This window comes from Penicillium daleae (genome assembly GCF_028827525.1).
Source record: "Penicillium daleae strain IBT 16125 chromosome Unknown utg000009l_segment0_segment0, whole genome shotgun sequence".
Lineage (NCBI taxonomy): Eukaryota > Fungi > Ascomycota > Eurotiomycetes > Eurotiales > Aspergillaceae > Penicillium > Penicillium daleae.
In genome coordinates, this window is record NW_026623157.1 from 4,427,452 (window position 1) to 4,444,458 (window position 17,007).

General features: G+C 46.4%; 7 protein-coding genes across 7 annotated transcripts; 3 read left to right on the top strand and 4 right to left on the bottom strand.

Moving 5' to 3' along the window:
• Positions 1 to 7: 7 nt before the first annotated feature.
• N7458_012737 (MBL fold metallo-hydrolase) lies at positions 8 to 846 on the bottom strand (the record flags this gene model as incomplete). The annotated part of the gene is made up of 2 exons (XM_056916118.1): positions 8 to 375; positions 420 to 846. 2 exons carry the CDS (start codon positions 844 to 846, stop codon positions 8 to 10), a joined length of 795 nt encoding a protein of 264 aa, XP_056760872.1.
• A 475-nt stretch (positions 847 to 1,321) lies between these two features.
• Positions 1,322 to 1,852, top strand: N7458_012738 (uncharacterized protein; the record flags this gene model as incomplete). The annotated part of the gene is made up of 1 exon (XM_056916119.1): positions 1,322 to 1,852. The coding sequence occupies one exon, from the start codon at positions 1,322 to 1,324 to the stop codon at positions 1,850 to 1,852; it is 531 nt and encodes a 176-aa protein (XP_056760873.1).
• A 1,598-nt stretch (positions 1,853 to 3,450) lies between these two features.
• Positions 3,451 to 3,900, top strand: N7458_012739 (uncharacterized protein; the record flags this gene model as incomplete). Its single annotated transcript, XM_056916120.1, has 1 exon — positions 3,451 to 3,900. The coding sequence occupies one exon, from the start codon at positions 3,451 to 3,453 to the stop codon at positions 3,898 to 3,900; it is 450 nt and encodes a 149-aa protein (XP_056760874.1).
• Positions 3,901 to 3,967: 67 nt separating this feature from the next.
• Positions 3,968 to 4,255, bottom strand: N7458_012740 (uncharacterized protein; the record flags this gene model as incomplete). Its single annotated transcript, XM_056916121.1, has 2 exons — positions 3,968 to 4,203; positions 4,249 to 4,255. The coding sequence occupies 2 exons, from the start codon at positions 4,253 to 4,255 to the stop codon at positions 3,968 to 3,970; spliced, it is 243 nt and encodes an 80-aa protein (XP_056760875.1).
• A 4,988-nt stretch (positions 4,256 to 9,243) lies between these two features.
• On the top strand, positions 9,244 to 10,195 carry N7458_012741 (glycosyltransferase family 32 protein; the record flags this gene model as incomplete). Its single annotated transcript, XM_056916122.1, has 2 exons — positions 9,244 to 10,038; positions 10,157 to 10,195. The coding sequence occupies 2 exons, from the start codon at positions 9,244 to 9,246 to the stop codon at positions 10,193 to 10,195; spliced, it is 834 nt and encodes a 277-aa protein (XP_056760876.1).
• A 1,330-nt stretch (positions 10,196 to 11,525) lies between these two features.
• N7458_012742 (uncharacterized protein) lies at positions 11,526 to 13,387 on the bottom strand (the record flags this gene model as incomplete). The annotated part of the gene is made up of 7 exons (XM_056916123.1): positions 11,526 to 12,178; positions 12,238 to 12,334; positions 12,399 to 12,445; positions 12,502 to 12,716; positions 12,771 to 12,821; positions 12,890 to 12,918; positions 13,067 to 13,387. 7 exons carry the CDS (start codon positions 13,385 to 13,387, stop codon positions 11,526 to 11,528), a joined length of 1,413 nt encoding a protein of 470 aa, XP_056760877.1.
• A 2,495-nt stretch (positions 13,388 to 15,882) lies between these two features.
• On the bottom strand, positions 15,883 to 16,777 carry N7458_012743 (uncharacterized protein; the record flags this gene model as incomplete). Its single annotated transcript, XM_056916124.1, has 3 exons — positions 15,883 to 16,029; positions 16,060 to 16,393; positions 16,566 to 16,777. The coding sequence occupies 3 exons, from the start codon at positions 16,775 to 16,777 to the stop codon at positions 15,883 to 15,885; spliced, it is 693 nt and encodes a 230-aa protein (XP_056760878.1).
• Positions 16,778 to 17,007: the final 230 nt, after the last annotated feature.

Sequence of the window (17,007 nt, forward strand, 5' to 3'; positions counted from 1 at the left end):
CATAGAATCATTTTTTCACGAGCGTTGCACCTCCCCAAAGCGAGCCAACATTCAATCGAGTGGGATGCAATTCCATCATTTGGGAGTATAATTCCTCGGGACTGGATGTTTGTTCGTCCAGTCGCGCGAAGTCATTCAAATAATCCTTGGTCGCTTGGACGGCATCGGGGGAGAATCCCTTGGATGGGTCACTGTGACCGCCAACGACGATTCTCGGTTCTAGGCTCGCAATCTTATCGAGCGCTGCTACCCATCTTGATCTGGCCTCTAGGGATTTCGACTCGCCAAGGAAAGGGTGGGTGTTGTTGTAGACTGCATCGCCCGCAACAACCAAGCCGATTGCAGGTACCCAGAGAGCCGTTGTATCATCTGTGTCTGTATGGCCCAGTCTGACCACTTCCAATCGCTCGTTTTCCAACATAAAGTGGTCTTGCTCGAGGGGGTGGCCATCACGAGCTTTTCCGGGATCTGACCAGGGAAAAGATTTCTCCAAAAGGCGTCCATCCCTTCAGGAGCGATGGCCTCAGCCATACGAGAGACAGTCTCCGGCGTAGCCACAACTTTGGCTTCTGGATATTTTTCGAGGACGGCATCGGTGCCATAAAAATGATCGCCATGGGCATGAGAGACATAGATCGTCGTGAGGTTTTTCCCAGTGGCTACAACCCAGTCTACCAACTCTTTGGCAGCAGCCATGGTTAACTGCGTATCGACCAGCACCGCATCTTTTTGGCCGAATATCAATGTCGAAGTGGTCGGCACCCACTTGAGATGATCGTGACCGGCTGGGGTGGACCGGTTCACGCCGGAACGTCTGCTGGTGAATACTCTGTACTCCAGACCCATATTGTAGAGAATTGGAGTTGAAATAAATTAAATTGAATAGATGAAAGGAAATCTGACACACATCAATGCCAACAAGATTGTTCTGAGGGCTTTTATGTACCTTCTGCGTGTAGTTCAATGGAACTGTCACCCAGAAGTCAGTGAACTCTGGAGGTGGCGAGGGATTACTGATCAGGGCGTTGGTGACCTCGGATCGGGAAACCGAGAGTGGTTATTCTGGCCCACATACGGTCATCGGAAATTGAAATCTCGGCTTTGCAGTACATTGCATGGATTACGACAACATAGAAACGACTTGCGCCTCGGCAGTATTATAATCAAGAAATCGCCGAATAGGCCATTCGGTTGCCGGTAGTGGCGTCCGCGTAATTTTCAACTATAAGATGCTCACGAACATCAAGACATTAATCCAGATCAATCAAGAGATTTCTCGTTCTATTCCGCATCCCCTTTCGTGGACTTTTGTTCTCCAATCATGCCTGAGTTGGTAAGTTTTGTTTCCGCTCCTACCTGGGATGCGACTGGTCCACAGACTCCGGTTCAACAATTCTTTAAAAAATATGTTGCTACGGTGGATTCCTATGGATTCAACCACGGATCTGGTTTGCGGTTCTATTCCAAAGATGTCATTTTCCACAACCAAAACAACGCCCAGTACAATGGCGGAGACGAGATGTGGGCGTGGATGAAGCGTCTTTTCGGGCAATTTGAAAGACTGCGACACGACTTCCACACCCTCTGGGAAGTCAAGAATGAGGATGGTACCACCACCATCATGGCCCAATGGACCCGCAATATCTGGCTTTCTGGAAACGACACCGAAGAGCCGACTGTCAGCATCCCACTCAGCTGGATCTCTGTGATCGGCCCTGCTGACTTCGCCGATGCTGTGGACGGATTGAATTTCAAGGAGGTTTGGCTCTACTGGGATACAGCTCTGCTCATGAAGCATCTTCCCCAGGAGGCTGTCGTTTTCCAAACGCAGAATGTCTTACATAAGGCATGATAACAACTAGTCAGTAGATCGGGTGACTCAAGGGCCGGACCTGATTAGCTAACGCCTTGCGAAGGCACAAAGTACCCTTCTCTAGGTGATTGTTTATCTCACATGCTGGGATGATCTGCCTTATCTGGTAGGATGAAAGAAGTGGTTCTCTGGTGAAGGACACCCGGTGCGGGAGGAGGTCGAAGGAGAAGGCATCGCAGTTGTCTACATGTGTAGCAGTAGCTAGGTGTTGTCTCGGACTCCGAATGTATATTTTGGAAATACGCAGGCGATGGCGATGGCCTGACCCAAGCAGTTGAGGATGTTCATCCATGTTTCAATGCAGAAAAAAAAAAAAAGAAATAATTTTAAGACCCGCATATTCTATAGCCGAGTCTTTCAAAACAAAGATTGCCGTTTGGAAGGAATCACGATCTCATTAAATTGGTGCGAGGGCCTTTTAACACAAGGTGTACGACAGGGAAGACTATCCCAAGTCGAATCCATCCCTGGAAATGTAGTACAGCATACCTGGGTCAGAGACGTGGAGTCAAGATGTCGGGGTTGGAAACAGTCCAACAGATAGTGGCGACGGTCCATCTGGGCCCATATCAGTTCAGGCATACAATAGCCCAAGGTATGATGTGGTCACGATGACTTTTTTGCTGTTTCCAGCCTAGCGTCCCGCCTCCCATATTTGGTAATTTGGCCCCACCCGGAGTTTCTAGACGCTGTAACGTAGTTCCCACATGACCGGGCCACCCGGTTGAGCGGGCCACCCCAAAACACCATACTAAATGCAATATTTCATGTCAAAGCGGAGAAATCTAGTATGAGATTGTACGCCTAGTGGGGAGGAAAACAGCCAACGGAATCAGATGAATAGATCGATTGATTAGACCAAAAGGAAAACAAGCAAAAGAGGAAAAATAGGGGCAGGTTGAGCTGTCCCCAGGCGGGGTAGCCGAGTACTCCGGTGACTTGACCGGTGTCTGTGAAATACCCGCAAATACTAGCAAAGTACATACAAAAAGGCGGTAGGGATTCGACCAATCCCGAGTCACCGTAATAAAAGAGAGTCCACATTCTTGACATTTCACTACTTCATATTTCAACACCCATGGCTAATTATGAGGTCCTTAGGTATCCTGGTGCTAGACCTATCGTACTAGGTATTTCTATAAGCTCGAAAAATATTTTGGAGCATAATAGTACAGGTATATATATCTACATCCCTCGATCGGAGCGTAATTTTGGTAATTTACGTAAATAACCATTCTCTGAATATATCAATTCGACTGGACTGTTTCTAATGTAGGGAGTTACAGTATACTAAAAATCAAGTAATATGATATTCTCTTTGTTGATATATTGTGATCTGAATAATTGTATTTAGTATGGTGTTTTGGGGTGGCCCGGTCATGTGGGAACTACGTTAGTCGTAGTCCTACTGAGTAAGAGTTAGCTCAGGATAGGTTAATAGTATTGTAATAATGACGTAACGAAACCAGCTGGGGAGTATAAATTTCGAACGAGCTTCCGTACCTTTTACAAAAAGTCGTCCTCGGCTACTATTGCCGCGACAAAAAAGAAAGCCAATCTAGACGAATACAGAAACAATGCTGCAGAAAAAAATCTATTCAAATGAACTTGGCATCGATCTCGACTCTGGAGACGAGACTGAGTGTTTCAAATGGTTTCTGGCATGTTTATTGTTTGGCAAGCCTATCCAACAGGAAATAGCGAAACGCGCATTTCTGGAACTTGGACAGGCCGGTATCACATCACCGAATGCTTTGTTAGAGACTGGGTGGAATAAACTTGTGGAAATACTCGATGAGGCACATTACGTCCGGTATGATTTTTCCACCGCTACCAAATTGCTCGATATTTCGGAAGACCTCAACAAAAAATACGGTAGCTTCGGCGCCCTATTGAAGCAGTGCAGTTCGACTACTCAACTCTCCAAACGATTACAGGAGCTTAAGGGTGTTGGGCCTAAGACAGCGGAAATCTTCCTTCGCGATATGACGCCTGTACTCGAGAAGCAGTGGGGATACGCCACATAGCAGACTCCCGAATGCAAGTTTCTATGTGGGATGGACTTTGAATCTAGTCTTTGCTATTACTCTAAGATCAGCCGCCCAGTCGCACCTTGTACGCGTCCGCAGCGCTCTTGTCCACCAGTCTCAGCGCGTTAATGAGCTCCTCGACCTGGTCGTCCACCCACTGCGGTAATGGAGCCTGGGGCGCGCCTAGCTCCGCGAGACCACGCTCGATCTGCGCCTTGATCGGCCCGCGTAAGTGCTCGATGTCCTCGTTATAGAGGCACAGGGGAGAGGTTATGCTCGAAGTAGACCCGGTCGGCGATGCTGATCAGCGACGCGAGCGCCGTCAGCCGCTCCGCGGAGAAATACGGGACATTAGAGCATTATTCGAAAATCCAAAGCGTCAGCCAGTCTAATCAACCTCTGAGAGCTGGAAGAACTTGCATACAGTCAGATACTGTAAAGAAGCGTCTTATCTCGTATTCAATAATTTCCAGTTACCGCAAATCAGATGATTTGAAAAGCCATAACGTCATCTGGACAAACCTTTTTCATCGTTGGTTACACCCGGGGAATAGGAAATCTATCCAGACAGCTACATCAAGGCTTCATAATGTGTTCGTATGAGGACTTATACTTGAGCCTCCTAGCCGATGCAAATTTAATTCCTATGACGATCTAGCACATCCAAGATTGGTAGCTGAACAAGACATATATTAGAACATCGCCAGTTTATCAAGATGCGGATAGTGATATCATTACTTACGGTTAGACCTACCACTATAGAGGCAGTTGTCTGCTCCCAATAGGCTTCACCCTAAGACATTGGAATATCAACATTAAGTTTACTGTGGGGATGGTTGGCAGAGTCAAGACAGGCCTGGACCAGGGTATTTCCCCCACAACGGCAGTTTGGTCTGCGGTGCCACTGGGTGGAGCACCGATTGTAGTGTCACTATTCACAATAATACAGCGATATTTTATATTAGGTGAATGAAACATTAGAACCTTCCCGGTCTTTTATATATGCCAGATATCAGTACTCACCAACACAGTTGCATCCACCGCACCAAGAAAGGCAACAGCCGCCAAACGAACGTGAGGAAGGTGAAACATATTATGTTAACCAGACAAACAAAAGAAATAGGACTGGACGTTGGATAGATAGATCAACCGAAGCAATAAGAATTGAGGGGTTTGAGGAATAAGTAAATCAATCCACTGCAGTAAGGAGAAAGGGCTTCCATATTCTTGCCCTCTCAAGTAATAACCTTAACTGTGCTGCTCTAGATAGAGGATATGAAGAAAGGGGACCTATTTCATCTTTCCTAATTTGGAGTTTCCGTGATTTTGGGATATTCGGATCGCCGTATTCATAGACCTACGGGAATTATGGGACAGTCATGAATTTTATCTTCTTTTTGGATTTCTTGAAGCGGAAGTTTGGTAACCTCCGAGCCTGAGGCGGCGTACACTGTAAATGAAGGTGGATCATGGAGAGAATACAAGGATAACATTCCTTTGCCTCGGGATCTCCTTTCCGGGAAAGAGGTAGGGGAATATTTGCTCTGCGTTTAAGTTAGCCCGAACCATACTAAGAAGTCTTGTTAGGGTGATTGTTGTGCCAGATAGGAGACGTGTGGACGGAGTATGGCCCGGAATAACGGAGTGACACAGAACTAGACTACGGTTTGTACGAGCTACAGAAGATTGCCAACCACACCGGAATCATACCGGAAGGCCGGAGTATAGCTAAGGTCCGCGAAGCCAAGGACATCTTTAGGAAAGCACAACTTCGACGGAAGACGGCACTGGCGCAGCGATCGGTTCAAGAAGAGACGATCGCTCAGATTGTTAGGGATGCCCCAATAATAGCCCCCCGGGCGGGGTGGGGGTTCCCAGAATGAGTCCCAGATATGCATTGCTTGCTGCCGATAATTAATGCGGGGGATCCTTGGGATTCTGGCAGCGGTAGGCAGAAACGTCAGTTACGGACGCACGCTCAGCAATCTAAAAAAGAGAAAGATAGGCTTCCTGTTACACCATTAATAGATGAATAGGGTACTCCTAGCGTCTCGTGATCACGGAATCTCTGAATGAGGAAGGATGACTATGCTGCATCTAGAATTGCCTCTTTCATAATATTCTTTATCTAAAAGTGGCACGGATGAGGCTACTGCCTGAGAGTGCAAGAGATTTAAAATCCCCTTCTCCCTACTGCAGCAAATTGATATAATTAATTCTCAAATCTCTCAAATCTTATTGCTTCAGTTGGTAAGTAACCACTAACTAGCATATATATAATGACTGGAAAGGTGTTAATACTTTACTTTATATAATGGTATGTCAAGAAAGGCTGTGTTATTTTTAATCAGGAGACATGCCGCCATGATGATTCATATCCCTGTATTGTGACTGGATATAATTCAATAGAGACCTATTCTGACTCTAATACCACCCTCCACTATTTACTTAATACCAGTATCCCAGGTTGGGAAAAGGTCTTTTGGGAGAAGATAACTGCCTATACGGCGATCAATCTAACCGTAAGCGATAATACCATCTACGGTTTGAAAATTGTTGCTGTCCTAACACATGTCTTGCCCGGCTACCAAAGTTGGCTGCGCTTCGCCTGTCTCCTAGAGTGCTCAAGCATTTCTTCGCACCTAAATGTACCTATGGAAGTGGGGAGATGTCCAACAAATCTCATAATTAGTATACGGAAACTTTATTTCATAGTTGAGGAAGGATTCAACATCTTCCTTGTTAATTGTTGAAATAGTTAAAGAGCTAAGCAACTCGTTGCTTCAATCTAATTCTGTTCTTTTGAGGGACAGCTTTGTGGTGAGGTATAAAGTGGTACGCAAGTTACTTAAACAGAGTAGTGACATGGAATTACCCGCAGGTATTTGATCTCTTAGCATCGGGAAACTCCAGACCTTCAATACTCCTGCCCCTATTGGGCACAGAAATAAGCCCAGTGTAAGGGCACAAGTTCCGTGATATACGCTGTTCGTTCTTTTCTCTGGGAGCACTTGCACTGGGTCGGATCAATAAGTACCCTAGGTCCCGTATCTGAGGTTGTGAGGGTCCTTGATTTATTGCAATCAGTTATACATGTAGGTTCTTAGGCCTTCGTATATGACCGTATCTATGTAGAAAAAAACGTGTCGATGGGAATTAATGGTAATCCGAGAGCTACCAGAAAGGAAGTGAGAATCAGGGAGCCTTATACATTCGTCAATATAGGCACGACCGAACTGGTACAGAAGCGTTGGGACATACCTAGCGGGACCGGCTATTTGGCAGCCCCTAGGGACTGAACAGCGAATGTTGTCCGTGTCCTAACAATTCATACCCTCCGGACCATGAAAACCGTTGCTCACATTCTCTGGAAACTCCAGTGATGCGCTGTGCCTCGACGTGTGCGATCCCACTGTTATAGAAACTACTACAACTCCCACCCCCGCCCTCCCAAAAGCCTTAGTAGTATATCAGGGACAATTGAGTATCGTGACCTTATATACGCCTCGAGTGAGTGTTTAGCCCGGGCCGGTCGTTTAAATACACATTTCCGGCTAGAAGAAAGGGTAATCTAAGACAAATCCCTCTACAGATTAACAGGTATATTGGGGGCCGAAACTAGGCTATCGGGCGAAACTCATGAAAAAGGTCCGATCAGGAGGGATCAGCAACACTTTACCCACTAGCAAGTGCGCACTTGATACCTGCCTTTTATGAATCCTTGTTAAGCCCTAACTTAATATGATATAATGTGGACCATCGCCACCTGACAGAGGTCGATGAGAAGCGAAGAGGAACCCCAAAGGAAAATAAAGTGAGGGGGACGAAATAGAACGGTTGGTTGAGGTTGAAGTTATCGGACTACTAAAATAGGAAAATGCAAGCCAAATAAAATGCGGTTGGGTGGGTTTTTGTGGCCGCGGGGAGGCGAGGGGGAAGGCAGTTGATAACGGCAAAGAGGCTGCAACAACAAAATCCCACATATTAATTTTCACCGCTCTACCCACCACCTAATCTATGATCAGACGACGAGGGATTTTACCTCTTATATGCCTATCGTATGAGCAGGTGTTAGATCATATGTGAAGACATGGAATGTGCATAATATCTGAAAGCAGTCAAGACGCCCGTAGTGTGGCCCTGGAAAGCCATATATGAATTATTAAAACTTAGCAGATAGTATACAAGAGTATTGCTTCTGAGTTGATCTTGTTGAAGTTCAAAGGAAGCCTCCTTAAGATATTTCATATGGAAAACAAGAGGCTATATATACAACATGAAGTCCCAACGTGATTTCCAATCGACTAGGTTTTCATATAGAAAGTGCAGGAATTATTTCCGATGTTGCGGCTTTGTTCCTGATGCGCATCTGCCTTGTATCATAAGAGATCTAACTCTCTGTAGTAGACCTGGGTATACCCATAAAATGGGCACCCATATGTATTTAGACAGGCCGGGCCTACCCAAATATAGTGTAATTTATTGAAATTAAGATGCATTTGGGCTAATCTTATATATAAAATTATGTATCCCCTGTAAATACCGTATTTGGGGCTTTAATGGTATTTTCCTCGACCCCTACCCACCAATTTCATGGGTATGCCCAGGCCTACGGGTGGGTTTGTTATCGTCATGGTGCAAGGAATTGAGAGTCTAGAGGAATTATGTCCTAGCAAACGCCGTTTAGGCAACAGGATTCGACTCATCTGTACTTGTACTGATGCCTGCCGATCAAGCAGCAAAACGGCCTGTGAAACATTGTCTTGCCCCAGTTCGTAAGCATTACCTCCCTTAGTATCACTCTCTATGTGTCTACTTTTTGGGCTATCGTTTTGACGTTTAGGATGGTGCTGAGAACCTCCCATTGAATACTTGAATAAATGGAATAATCGATTCTTGGCATCGCAAGGACACTATACAAGTACGTTATATCAGCAAAAGACAATTCTAAAGGCACTCAGAAGCTCTTCTATCCAAGCACGGGGTGGTTCTGCTCAACTATCGGCTAATTTATAACCGCCATTGACACATACGGGTCTGTACATAAGTGTTTTACGACCATGTTCTGCTTCCTACCGCAGAATTCCGCCCCATGCTGTGGGGGTGGACACTTGCACCATAGATAGCCACGCTAAAAACTTTCCGAATTGCACCGTACAGCCATATCCACTTTATTCTTTAACAACTCGTGACTATTCAATATTATCCAAATAATTAAATCATCTCTTTCTTGCATGCCCTTATGCCTTCTCGATTGAACTTCAGCCTTTCGCTTGCTTAACAGCCTGTGTGCTTCACATATAAATATTTCAGTCATTTCACCTCACACGACAGTCTATAATGATCACTCTTGTGGGGAAAGGTGTACGAAGACTCATAGCGATGGCAGTACTTTCCCTCATTGCCATATTCATCAATCATCAGTTCAGATACGCAGACGGCTTTACCCTCACCAGTGAGCTGCCGGAGTCGATAAATATAATCGCCGGATGCACTACCAATCCCCTCGAACCCCTTAACGAGTCCAGTCTCTTTGTTGACTCAAGAATACCGAATGTCGTTCATCAATTATGGAAAACGGACAATGTCCGGACATACTCGACAGAAATAGAAGCGTCCCTCGACTCGTGGAAGACCATGTTTGAACCTCTGAACTACACAATCAAGCTCTGGACAGACGACGATATCCTCCAACTTGTTAAAGGCAAATACTCTTGGATTCTGACGACGTACGAGACATACCCCCAGAATATCCAGCGTGCCGACATCGCCAGGTTGCTCGTTATCCACGCAGAAGGTGGAATCTACGCAGACTTAGACGTGTACCCAACCTCGGCTCATCAAATACAATGCCTCCAACATCTCGGCCTACAGGCCATATTTGCTTCCACAGAGAGCACACTCGGGCTAAGCAACCATTTCTTCATGGCTCAGCGTGGGTCCCCGTTCCTACAATGGGCGCTATACGAGGCCAAGCGACGCGGCGTGGCGTCCCGGCATATCTTCGTGCCGTACCTACAGGTATTTTGGTCTACGGGGCCGATGATGGTAACAGAGGCATTTCGAAAGTACGCATGGCTGTACGGCACGCTTCGGCACGATATGGGCTTGTTAGAGAATGGATACTCAAGGGTGGTGATATCGCACGCCGCAGGCAGGTCATGGCACAGGTTGGATGGGCAGGCGTTAAATTATATTGCGGACCATTTAAGAATGGACATTTTATTAGTGAGCGTTGCTTTTCTTTTCTTAGTATCAGGACTCGTCTACGCCACCAGGAGACGCTGTTTAGAGACCTGTGGGGGATAGAATCGGACTAAAGGCCAAGTAATAGTGATTAACAGAAGATATGTTGGAAGCAAAGGTCCTTCCTGGTGAGCCCTCAGTCAGCCTTTTTAGAACTAGGAAAGGTCAAAATCCTACCTCCTCTACGCATATCTAATGTAAATGAATTTGGGCCAACAAATTATCTATAATTCCAGATAACGTGAAGGGAATATATTCTGGAGAGTCCCCGCCTCAAAACTAGGCATAGTATGCTTATTTACTTAAAATAATTGATATTGATACTGTTTCGGAATCTACCTTAATTTCCCACTGATAACTTGTAAAATACACCGTACGCTTCATATCCTACGAATATCGTCCGTAGGATAGCGGCCCACTGTGTTTTATTACACTTGATCGTTTAGTGGAAAGATGTAAAGTAACATGCTAAATGCCCTTTGGCTTTACTATCCCGAATGTAGTGAATGTGGCCACCTACGGTGCGAATGCCCACATCCATAACACAGGGCGGCTCAGGCTGGGTTAGGGAGTCTGGGAATAAGCTCGGGGTGTCGACAATGCCTAGTTTATTACTACACTACCCTGTCCAACTTACACTAGTATACAAAACAAATTAGGGGTTCAGTTCTGTCAGAACAAGCTAAAACAATATTGAATTGTAAGCATTTGGGTTGCTAAGGGGAACCAATTAGTAGAGATCTACTTGATGAATTGATTGAAGAAGTAAAAGAGTGGAAGGCGAGATGGCATGTTAAATACTCATCGAGCAAGACCAAATTATTAGGCAATGCCTAAGTACTCGTGTCACATACAGAAAGCATATAAATGTGGGAGGACCGAACAACCGAAACGAGTTAGCCGTAAGTATCGGCTCCATTTCCTTGACAAGTTCAATGGGGGAACTGGCGAGGGCAGCATCACAACAACAAAGTTCACCCGGCCATACTTTTTTTTTTTGTTTTTGGATTTTTTACTATCATGAAGATAGTGCTCTTGCCGCTTTACTCTTCAGCCGCATCAGCCCCCTTCACCTGAACGCCCTGAAGCCCCTCTATTCTTCACCCGAATACCCTGCAGGCCCCTGAAGCCCTGAAGCCCTGACGTAGCCCCTCGGCTAAACTTTCCCTCTTTCCTACCCTCCTTCCCAGTGGCGCCCAGGGGCCCAACCTTTGCTTTTATAGGGTGGATAAAAACCGCCCTGATATTTTCGTCGAGTCGCAAGTAGGGCAAGCCACCCCAAGCAGAGTGGAATGCTCAGCTTCTTCGGCAGCGCGTGCTGAAAGGCTTCTTTTTGATCGGGTAGTTGCCAAAAAGATAGAATCCCTGTATTCATACTACTTGACATTCGACTTCCCCCACTGGCAAATCACCATTGAAACAGCGTAAGATTTTACCACGTTTGGCGTGGCAGGACAAGTGATCAGCTCCCTAACCTTGGGTGTTTTGCCACATTGGACCGGAGCAGTGAATTCAGGACAGTCGAAAGTGCCCGGTCCGTCGGAATTGCCCTTGTAGCTGCACTGTTTATATCCCGGTTGCCCTCCATAATCGATTGTTGAGAAATCCATGTCTGACGGGAAAGGAATTGGGTTCGGCACGTCCGTGCCATTGATACTCTGAGCTGCCACCATGTACCGGGAATCCTCACCACACCAGTTAAGCGGTTCTCCCACAGGGAGATCGGTGATTTGCCAGGACTGAAACTTAGCCGGCAGATCAAGCCACTCATAGACCCAGATCATCTGGGCAGTTGGCGTTGGATCGGGGGGTACGCTACCGGTGCTCATTGGAGTTGATGGAGTTGTCGGCGATGGGGGGATATGAATATCGCTCTCCTGAATGACGTAGCCTGTGTCTTCAAAGAGTGGTTTGTCCGCGGGGTCGTCTCGCTTGAGCTCATTCATATTCCAGCCCCACGAGCTATCTTCTGTCCACCCAAACTTTTGGTAGAAGTAATTGTAGTTAAAGAACCATGCATAATTGTCCGCTAGAACTTCTTAGCCCAGGATGTTTCTGAAAATGGGAGAAGCAACAGTGTCTACAAACCATTTTCCGCAACCTTAGGGTTGAGACGCCAGTTCTTCTTGCCCTGTTGATATGTGTATTTCCAAGCAAAGCTGGCAGCCTTATCAGACCCATACATCTATTATAACGTAGTTAGCCAGCTGCTATTCTCATTACCGCATTCATGAAAGGACATAACGCACCACTACCTCATCCTTTTTTTCTGGGATCGTACCCTTGATATCGCCGACTAGAACAATAATCAGGCCAAGTACCAAGTCAACGAGGGCGATATCTTCCACTTACTAAATAAAGGTAGTTTTATGCTTTCTTTACAATGAAAGAACTCGTGCACCAAAGCATACGCGCGACTTGTCATAGTATCCAATTTTACGGAGCGTTTCTTCGGCACGTCGCGCAAATCTGGAACTCGGGGATCTTTGCTGAAGAACAGGGGACAGAACCACACGACGTTTGAGTAATCAGGAGGGGTTGAAGCCGTTGCTATAGTGGACGCAGCTCTTGACAATCGTCAGACGCCGGTCTTCTCTCAATGAAGTCGCGACTTTACTTACGCGTCTGGGTCAGAATCGCATCCCAGCTTGGCCAGCGTTACCATCTCGGGTCTGGTGCAAGAAAAAGTAATCCTTTTTTTGGGCGACATCCTTTGCCACTGTTTGGAATCGCCATGTACCGGGAATAGGGACGCCATGCGTATGCTGTCTAATTTGGTACGTCAGGATCTTTTCAATCCGAATGAGGGAAAGCGCTACTGACCGAGGATATTATTGGATTCGGTGGTTCAAAGCCCCTGGAATTGAATTAACAAAGAGCTTGTCTCGCGATGTCAGGAACACAAAGGAGAACTTACCTTCCATCCATAGTCTGCAGGTACATTGCTGTCTGACATGAAAAATCGGTTCCAGCCTGGTGTTTTGGTAATGTCAGACTGCGAGGAAAAAGAGGCGTCCATGAGTTCCTTTAACTGCTCCAAAGTGGTCAGTATTTTTTCAAATTGTGCATCGTCACAATTCTTCGCAGCGTCGGCGAAGTATATTCCTTTCCAGGTGGTCTGGAGCTCTTTAACTCTCTGTGAGTTTCTGACTGCCGATGATTCTGCATCGGGCGTTGGAGCGGAGGTTGCCAGCGTGGTCCATAAGGAGAATAAGAAAAGGGCGAGACTTGAACGCATGATGGATGTTATGTGTCGCTGTAAATGCTAACGTGTAACGTACTTCGTTTAGCACTTGTTGGGAGGGGGGAAGGGGAGAGGCTTTATACCTAACCTTTGATTAAGTGCTCAAAATCAAATAAGGGATTCGGTTGTAGTAGGTTTATTAACATTCAATTTGTATCATCTGAAAAGACCTAGCGCGTAAGGCAGACCAAACCAGTCCACTCTGATTCCGGAAATACAAGCTTCTGTCTCTACCATATACCGCGCCACAATGTGTACATACAAGCCTCTAACGGAAAAGTGGGGGCGTAACATGGCTATATATTTCAAGTATCTAATTATAGCCAGGGGGGTTTTCGATAGCGTACTTCACGCCCAGCCGGGCCACCACGCCGCGAACTTCATCTTCGAGATGTTTTTTTAACCACCAAAATCTCGTGCTATATTTTAATTGGAGCTCTTTTTATAGACAACAACCTTATGTTCATCCTCTCTGCATGCACTTAAACCTGGGTTAGAATGCGGCTCCTACGAAGGGTTGAACGCTAGATGTGTTTGGCTAGTCTACGTTGGATGATCTCCACTACAGCCGAACAAACCTGTATCCTGATGTGCTTTCTCTGAAAATAAATGTTACTATAAGTTAGCATGCCTTGTTTCGCCCCATCTTATACGAAGAAGTTAGCCCCAGCTCAACAATGACCATGTTCTGTCAGTAGATCTTCTGCTATTTAGGTAGCCAATGACCTATTCCTTAGTAAATCCTCCCCATTTTGATCAATTCAATTCTTAGCGAGTCTATCCGCAAGGCGGTTCAGCTCTGAGGCTGAGAGGCTGAGCGATACAGTTGGCATTGCACATGTTTCTATCTATGAGGCATAATTACTAGAGCCATATCAGCTAAATGTAACAACTATGGTGAATAAGTGGTATTCTACCGTACTAAGAGAGCAGGACGTTTAAGAAGATGTAGAAACTGCAGCATCGTTGAAAGCTAGGGCTCCGCCTTTTTCCTTTCAACGCACAAACGCATGGCCATCATCGGCCTTGTGAGCCTAGTGCGACAACAGTGCAGCAGCGCTAACTTGGCGTCTATTCGAATGAAGGTTCAGTCGTATTCCCAGACATAATAATGACAAACTGAGCTTCGCTATGTGTGGGGGTCGCGCAAGGTTGAGCCCAGTGGGCGTGTTGGCACCTAGATTCTAATTGTGCATCAACGGAGTCGAATATCAACCCTGTATTTTCCAATGAAACGTAGCCTGCATCACTACAGTTAGGGGCGGAAAGCTACCAGATCGTCTGCACCACAATAAGAGGTCTACGTAACATCTTACACGAGGATGGCGTCCCCATGGGGGTTATATCGATGGCTTCGTAATGCGAAGCCAACGTCAAGCATCCCGCTCCAGGCTTATTATATGGATGTAGTCAATCCTTTTTTGAGACCCCGGCGCCTCGCCCCTCCGATGAGGCATTGTCGCGGGTTGTCCTGAAGCACTGCCACCGGCTGCACTGGCCTCTTGCCCTACATAGGCACTGGTAGTCCTCGGCGGCTCTAAAATGTCACTAATAAAGGTGTTTTTTTTTTCAGTTTTTTGGTACTGATCGTCCCTCTAGAGGACTGGAAATGGCATTTACGAGAGAATGCGGGGTGCGTAGGGTTTCGGGCCAGGCCTCCCACCACCATCACAGCCGAAGCCATTTGGCGGGTCCGCTAGATCCGTCCGTTGTGATTGGCTCCCGTATGTCCACTTGCACTAATGTCCGTGCATTATCCAATACACTATCCGTGCCTTACTGCCCAGTCAAACCGCTTCCCGCTTTGGGTGCGCCCGCATTCCTGACCTTTCTGGTTTCCTGACCTCTTTTCTACCAGTAGTCATCTACTAGCCAATTCCACCACCAACTATGCCTAAATCTATCAATTTTGATGAATCTCGTATAGCCGAGGCCTGCAAAGCGGTCTTATCCTAAAAAATCCAAATTTTACTAAGATCGCGCGTGAGTTCGGCGTGGATCGCAAGACCTTGACGAGACGCGTCGAAATAGCTAAATCGCCTACTACACCTACTAAATCGCTGAAAAATATCCTGGAGCTATATCAGGAGAAAGCCTTGATTAACTGGATAGTCTAGATGTATAACTGGAACCCCCTACCGACCGGATTTCCTATGCCACGTCTTGGCATTCCCCTTCCGGATTGGTGGTCAGACTCTCGCCGCTTTTGCTCACTGAGTAGATCTGAGCACGTCTCTGAGCGCTCTGATCTGATCAGGGGCATTACGTAAGCACTCTGATCAGCTCACTGAGCAGGTCTGATCCACTCACTGAGCACGTGGTCTGACTAGCACCTCAATAAAACGTGAACACGCTAGTCGTGTCCACAAAAATCAGAAAAGCACTGGCATCAACAATTTGATATTCCGTCCTGGACGCTAAATACTATTTATTGTATCAAAATGAAGCCTATTGGATGATCACGCTATTAATTAGACTATATACTCCCCTCACTTGTTGCTAGGGGGCCAAGCAGCCTGAGGAAGATTCGGGTCCTCCACGTATCTGTGAATCTCATCCCTCTGGAACAGGATATCATCATCGGTAACGCCAAAAGGACTCGATCTTCCTCGGATTCGGCGCGTGTCAGTGGTCCACTATGTTGTATCATGCTTTTAGATACCCACAATCACAGTAATCGGATTCTCTGTGGGAATTTCGCTGACGCCGTATCTGAAACACCCAATAGCAACCCATTCCCGGGTATCAAGGACGCTCAGAATTGAGAAAATAGAGTCTGTCCGATCCACAGGAGAGCTCCGAAGAGGGCTTGCGACCAGCCTATCCATGAAATGAACAGAGATTGTGGGGAAGCTATCCCGGAGAGAAAAGTGAATTTCCCGAGCAGCGCGTCGTGTCTGGGTTGGTAGTTTTTCTGTGATAATGACGACGGTCGGGATTGGCTCTGGCTCTGGGTCAAAATGAGACTTTTGGCCCTGAATCCAGAGTTTGAGGAAAACTCTATTTCCTGTTTAGTATAGATAAAATCACACATCCTGATCCCGCACGTGAGCTGTACGTAGATCTCGACGTATCTGCTCGTGACTTGGGCGTCATGGTACACGATCTACAAGGAGATATATGGAATTCTAGCGTGCCACCGCCGCGAACGCGCAGTCAGCCTGTGATATACCTCAGCAAATTGACTTCCTCAGATGAATCGCGATATTGCTCATCGGAACAAGAAGTTGTGTGCCTCGTGTGGGCGGTCGAACCGATGGGGTACTGTAACAGCCCCCCACACGCGTAAAGCCAGTCCTTCTTCTCTGGTCGTGGGGTAATAGGGTCATCTGCAGTCCACGGGAGTTGCATCAGATAGTCGAAGCCAGGTAATATGTAGTTCATCGTGAAATCGACGTCGGTAATCTTCGGTTAGCGGGATCCGAACACGAACATAGAGAAAGGTTTCCGAATTAGTACCCAAAAATCCTTGGTCAATCTAAGAGATAATGAAACCAACACCGAGAAAGTTTTTAGACGATATCTCCCTACCAACACTGCTAATAACTAATACCCGTATTCGCGTAGCATGACAGAGTGATACTCCCGGTACCAGGATAACTGGTGTCTTATCT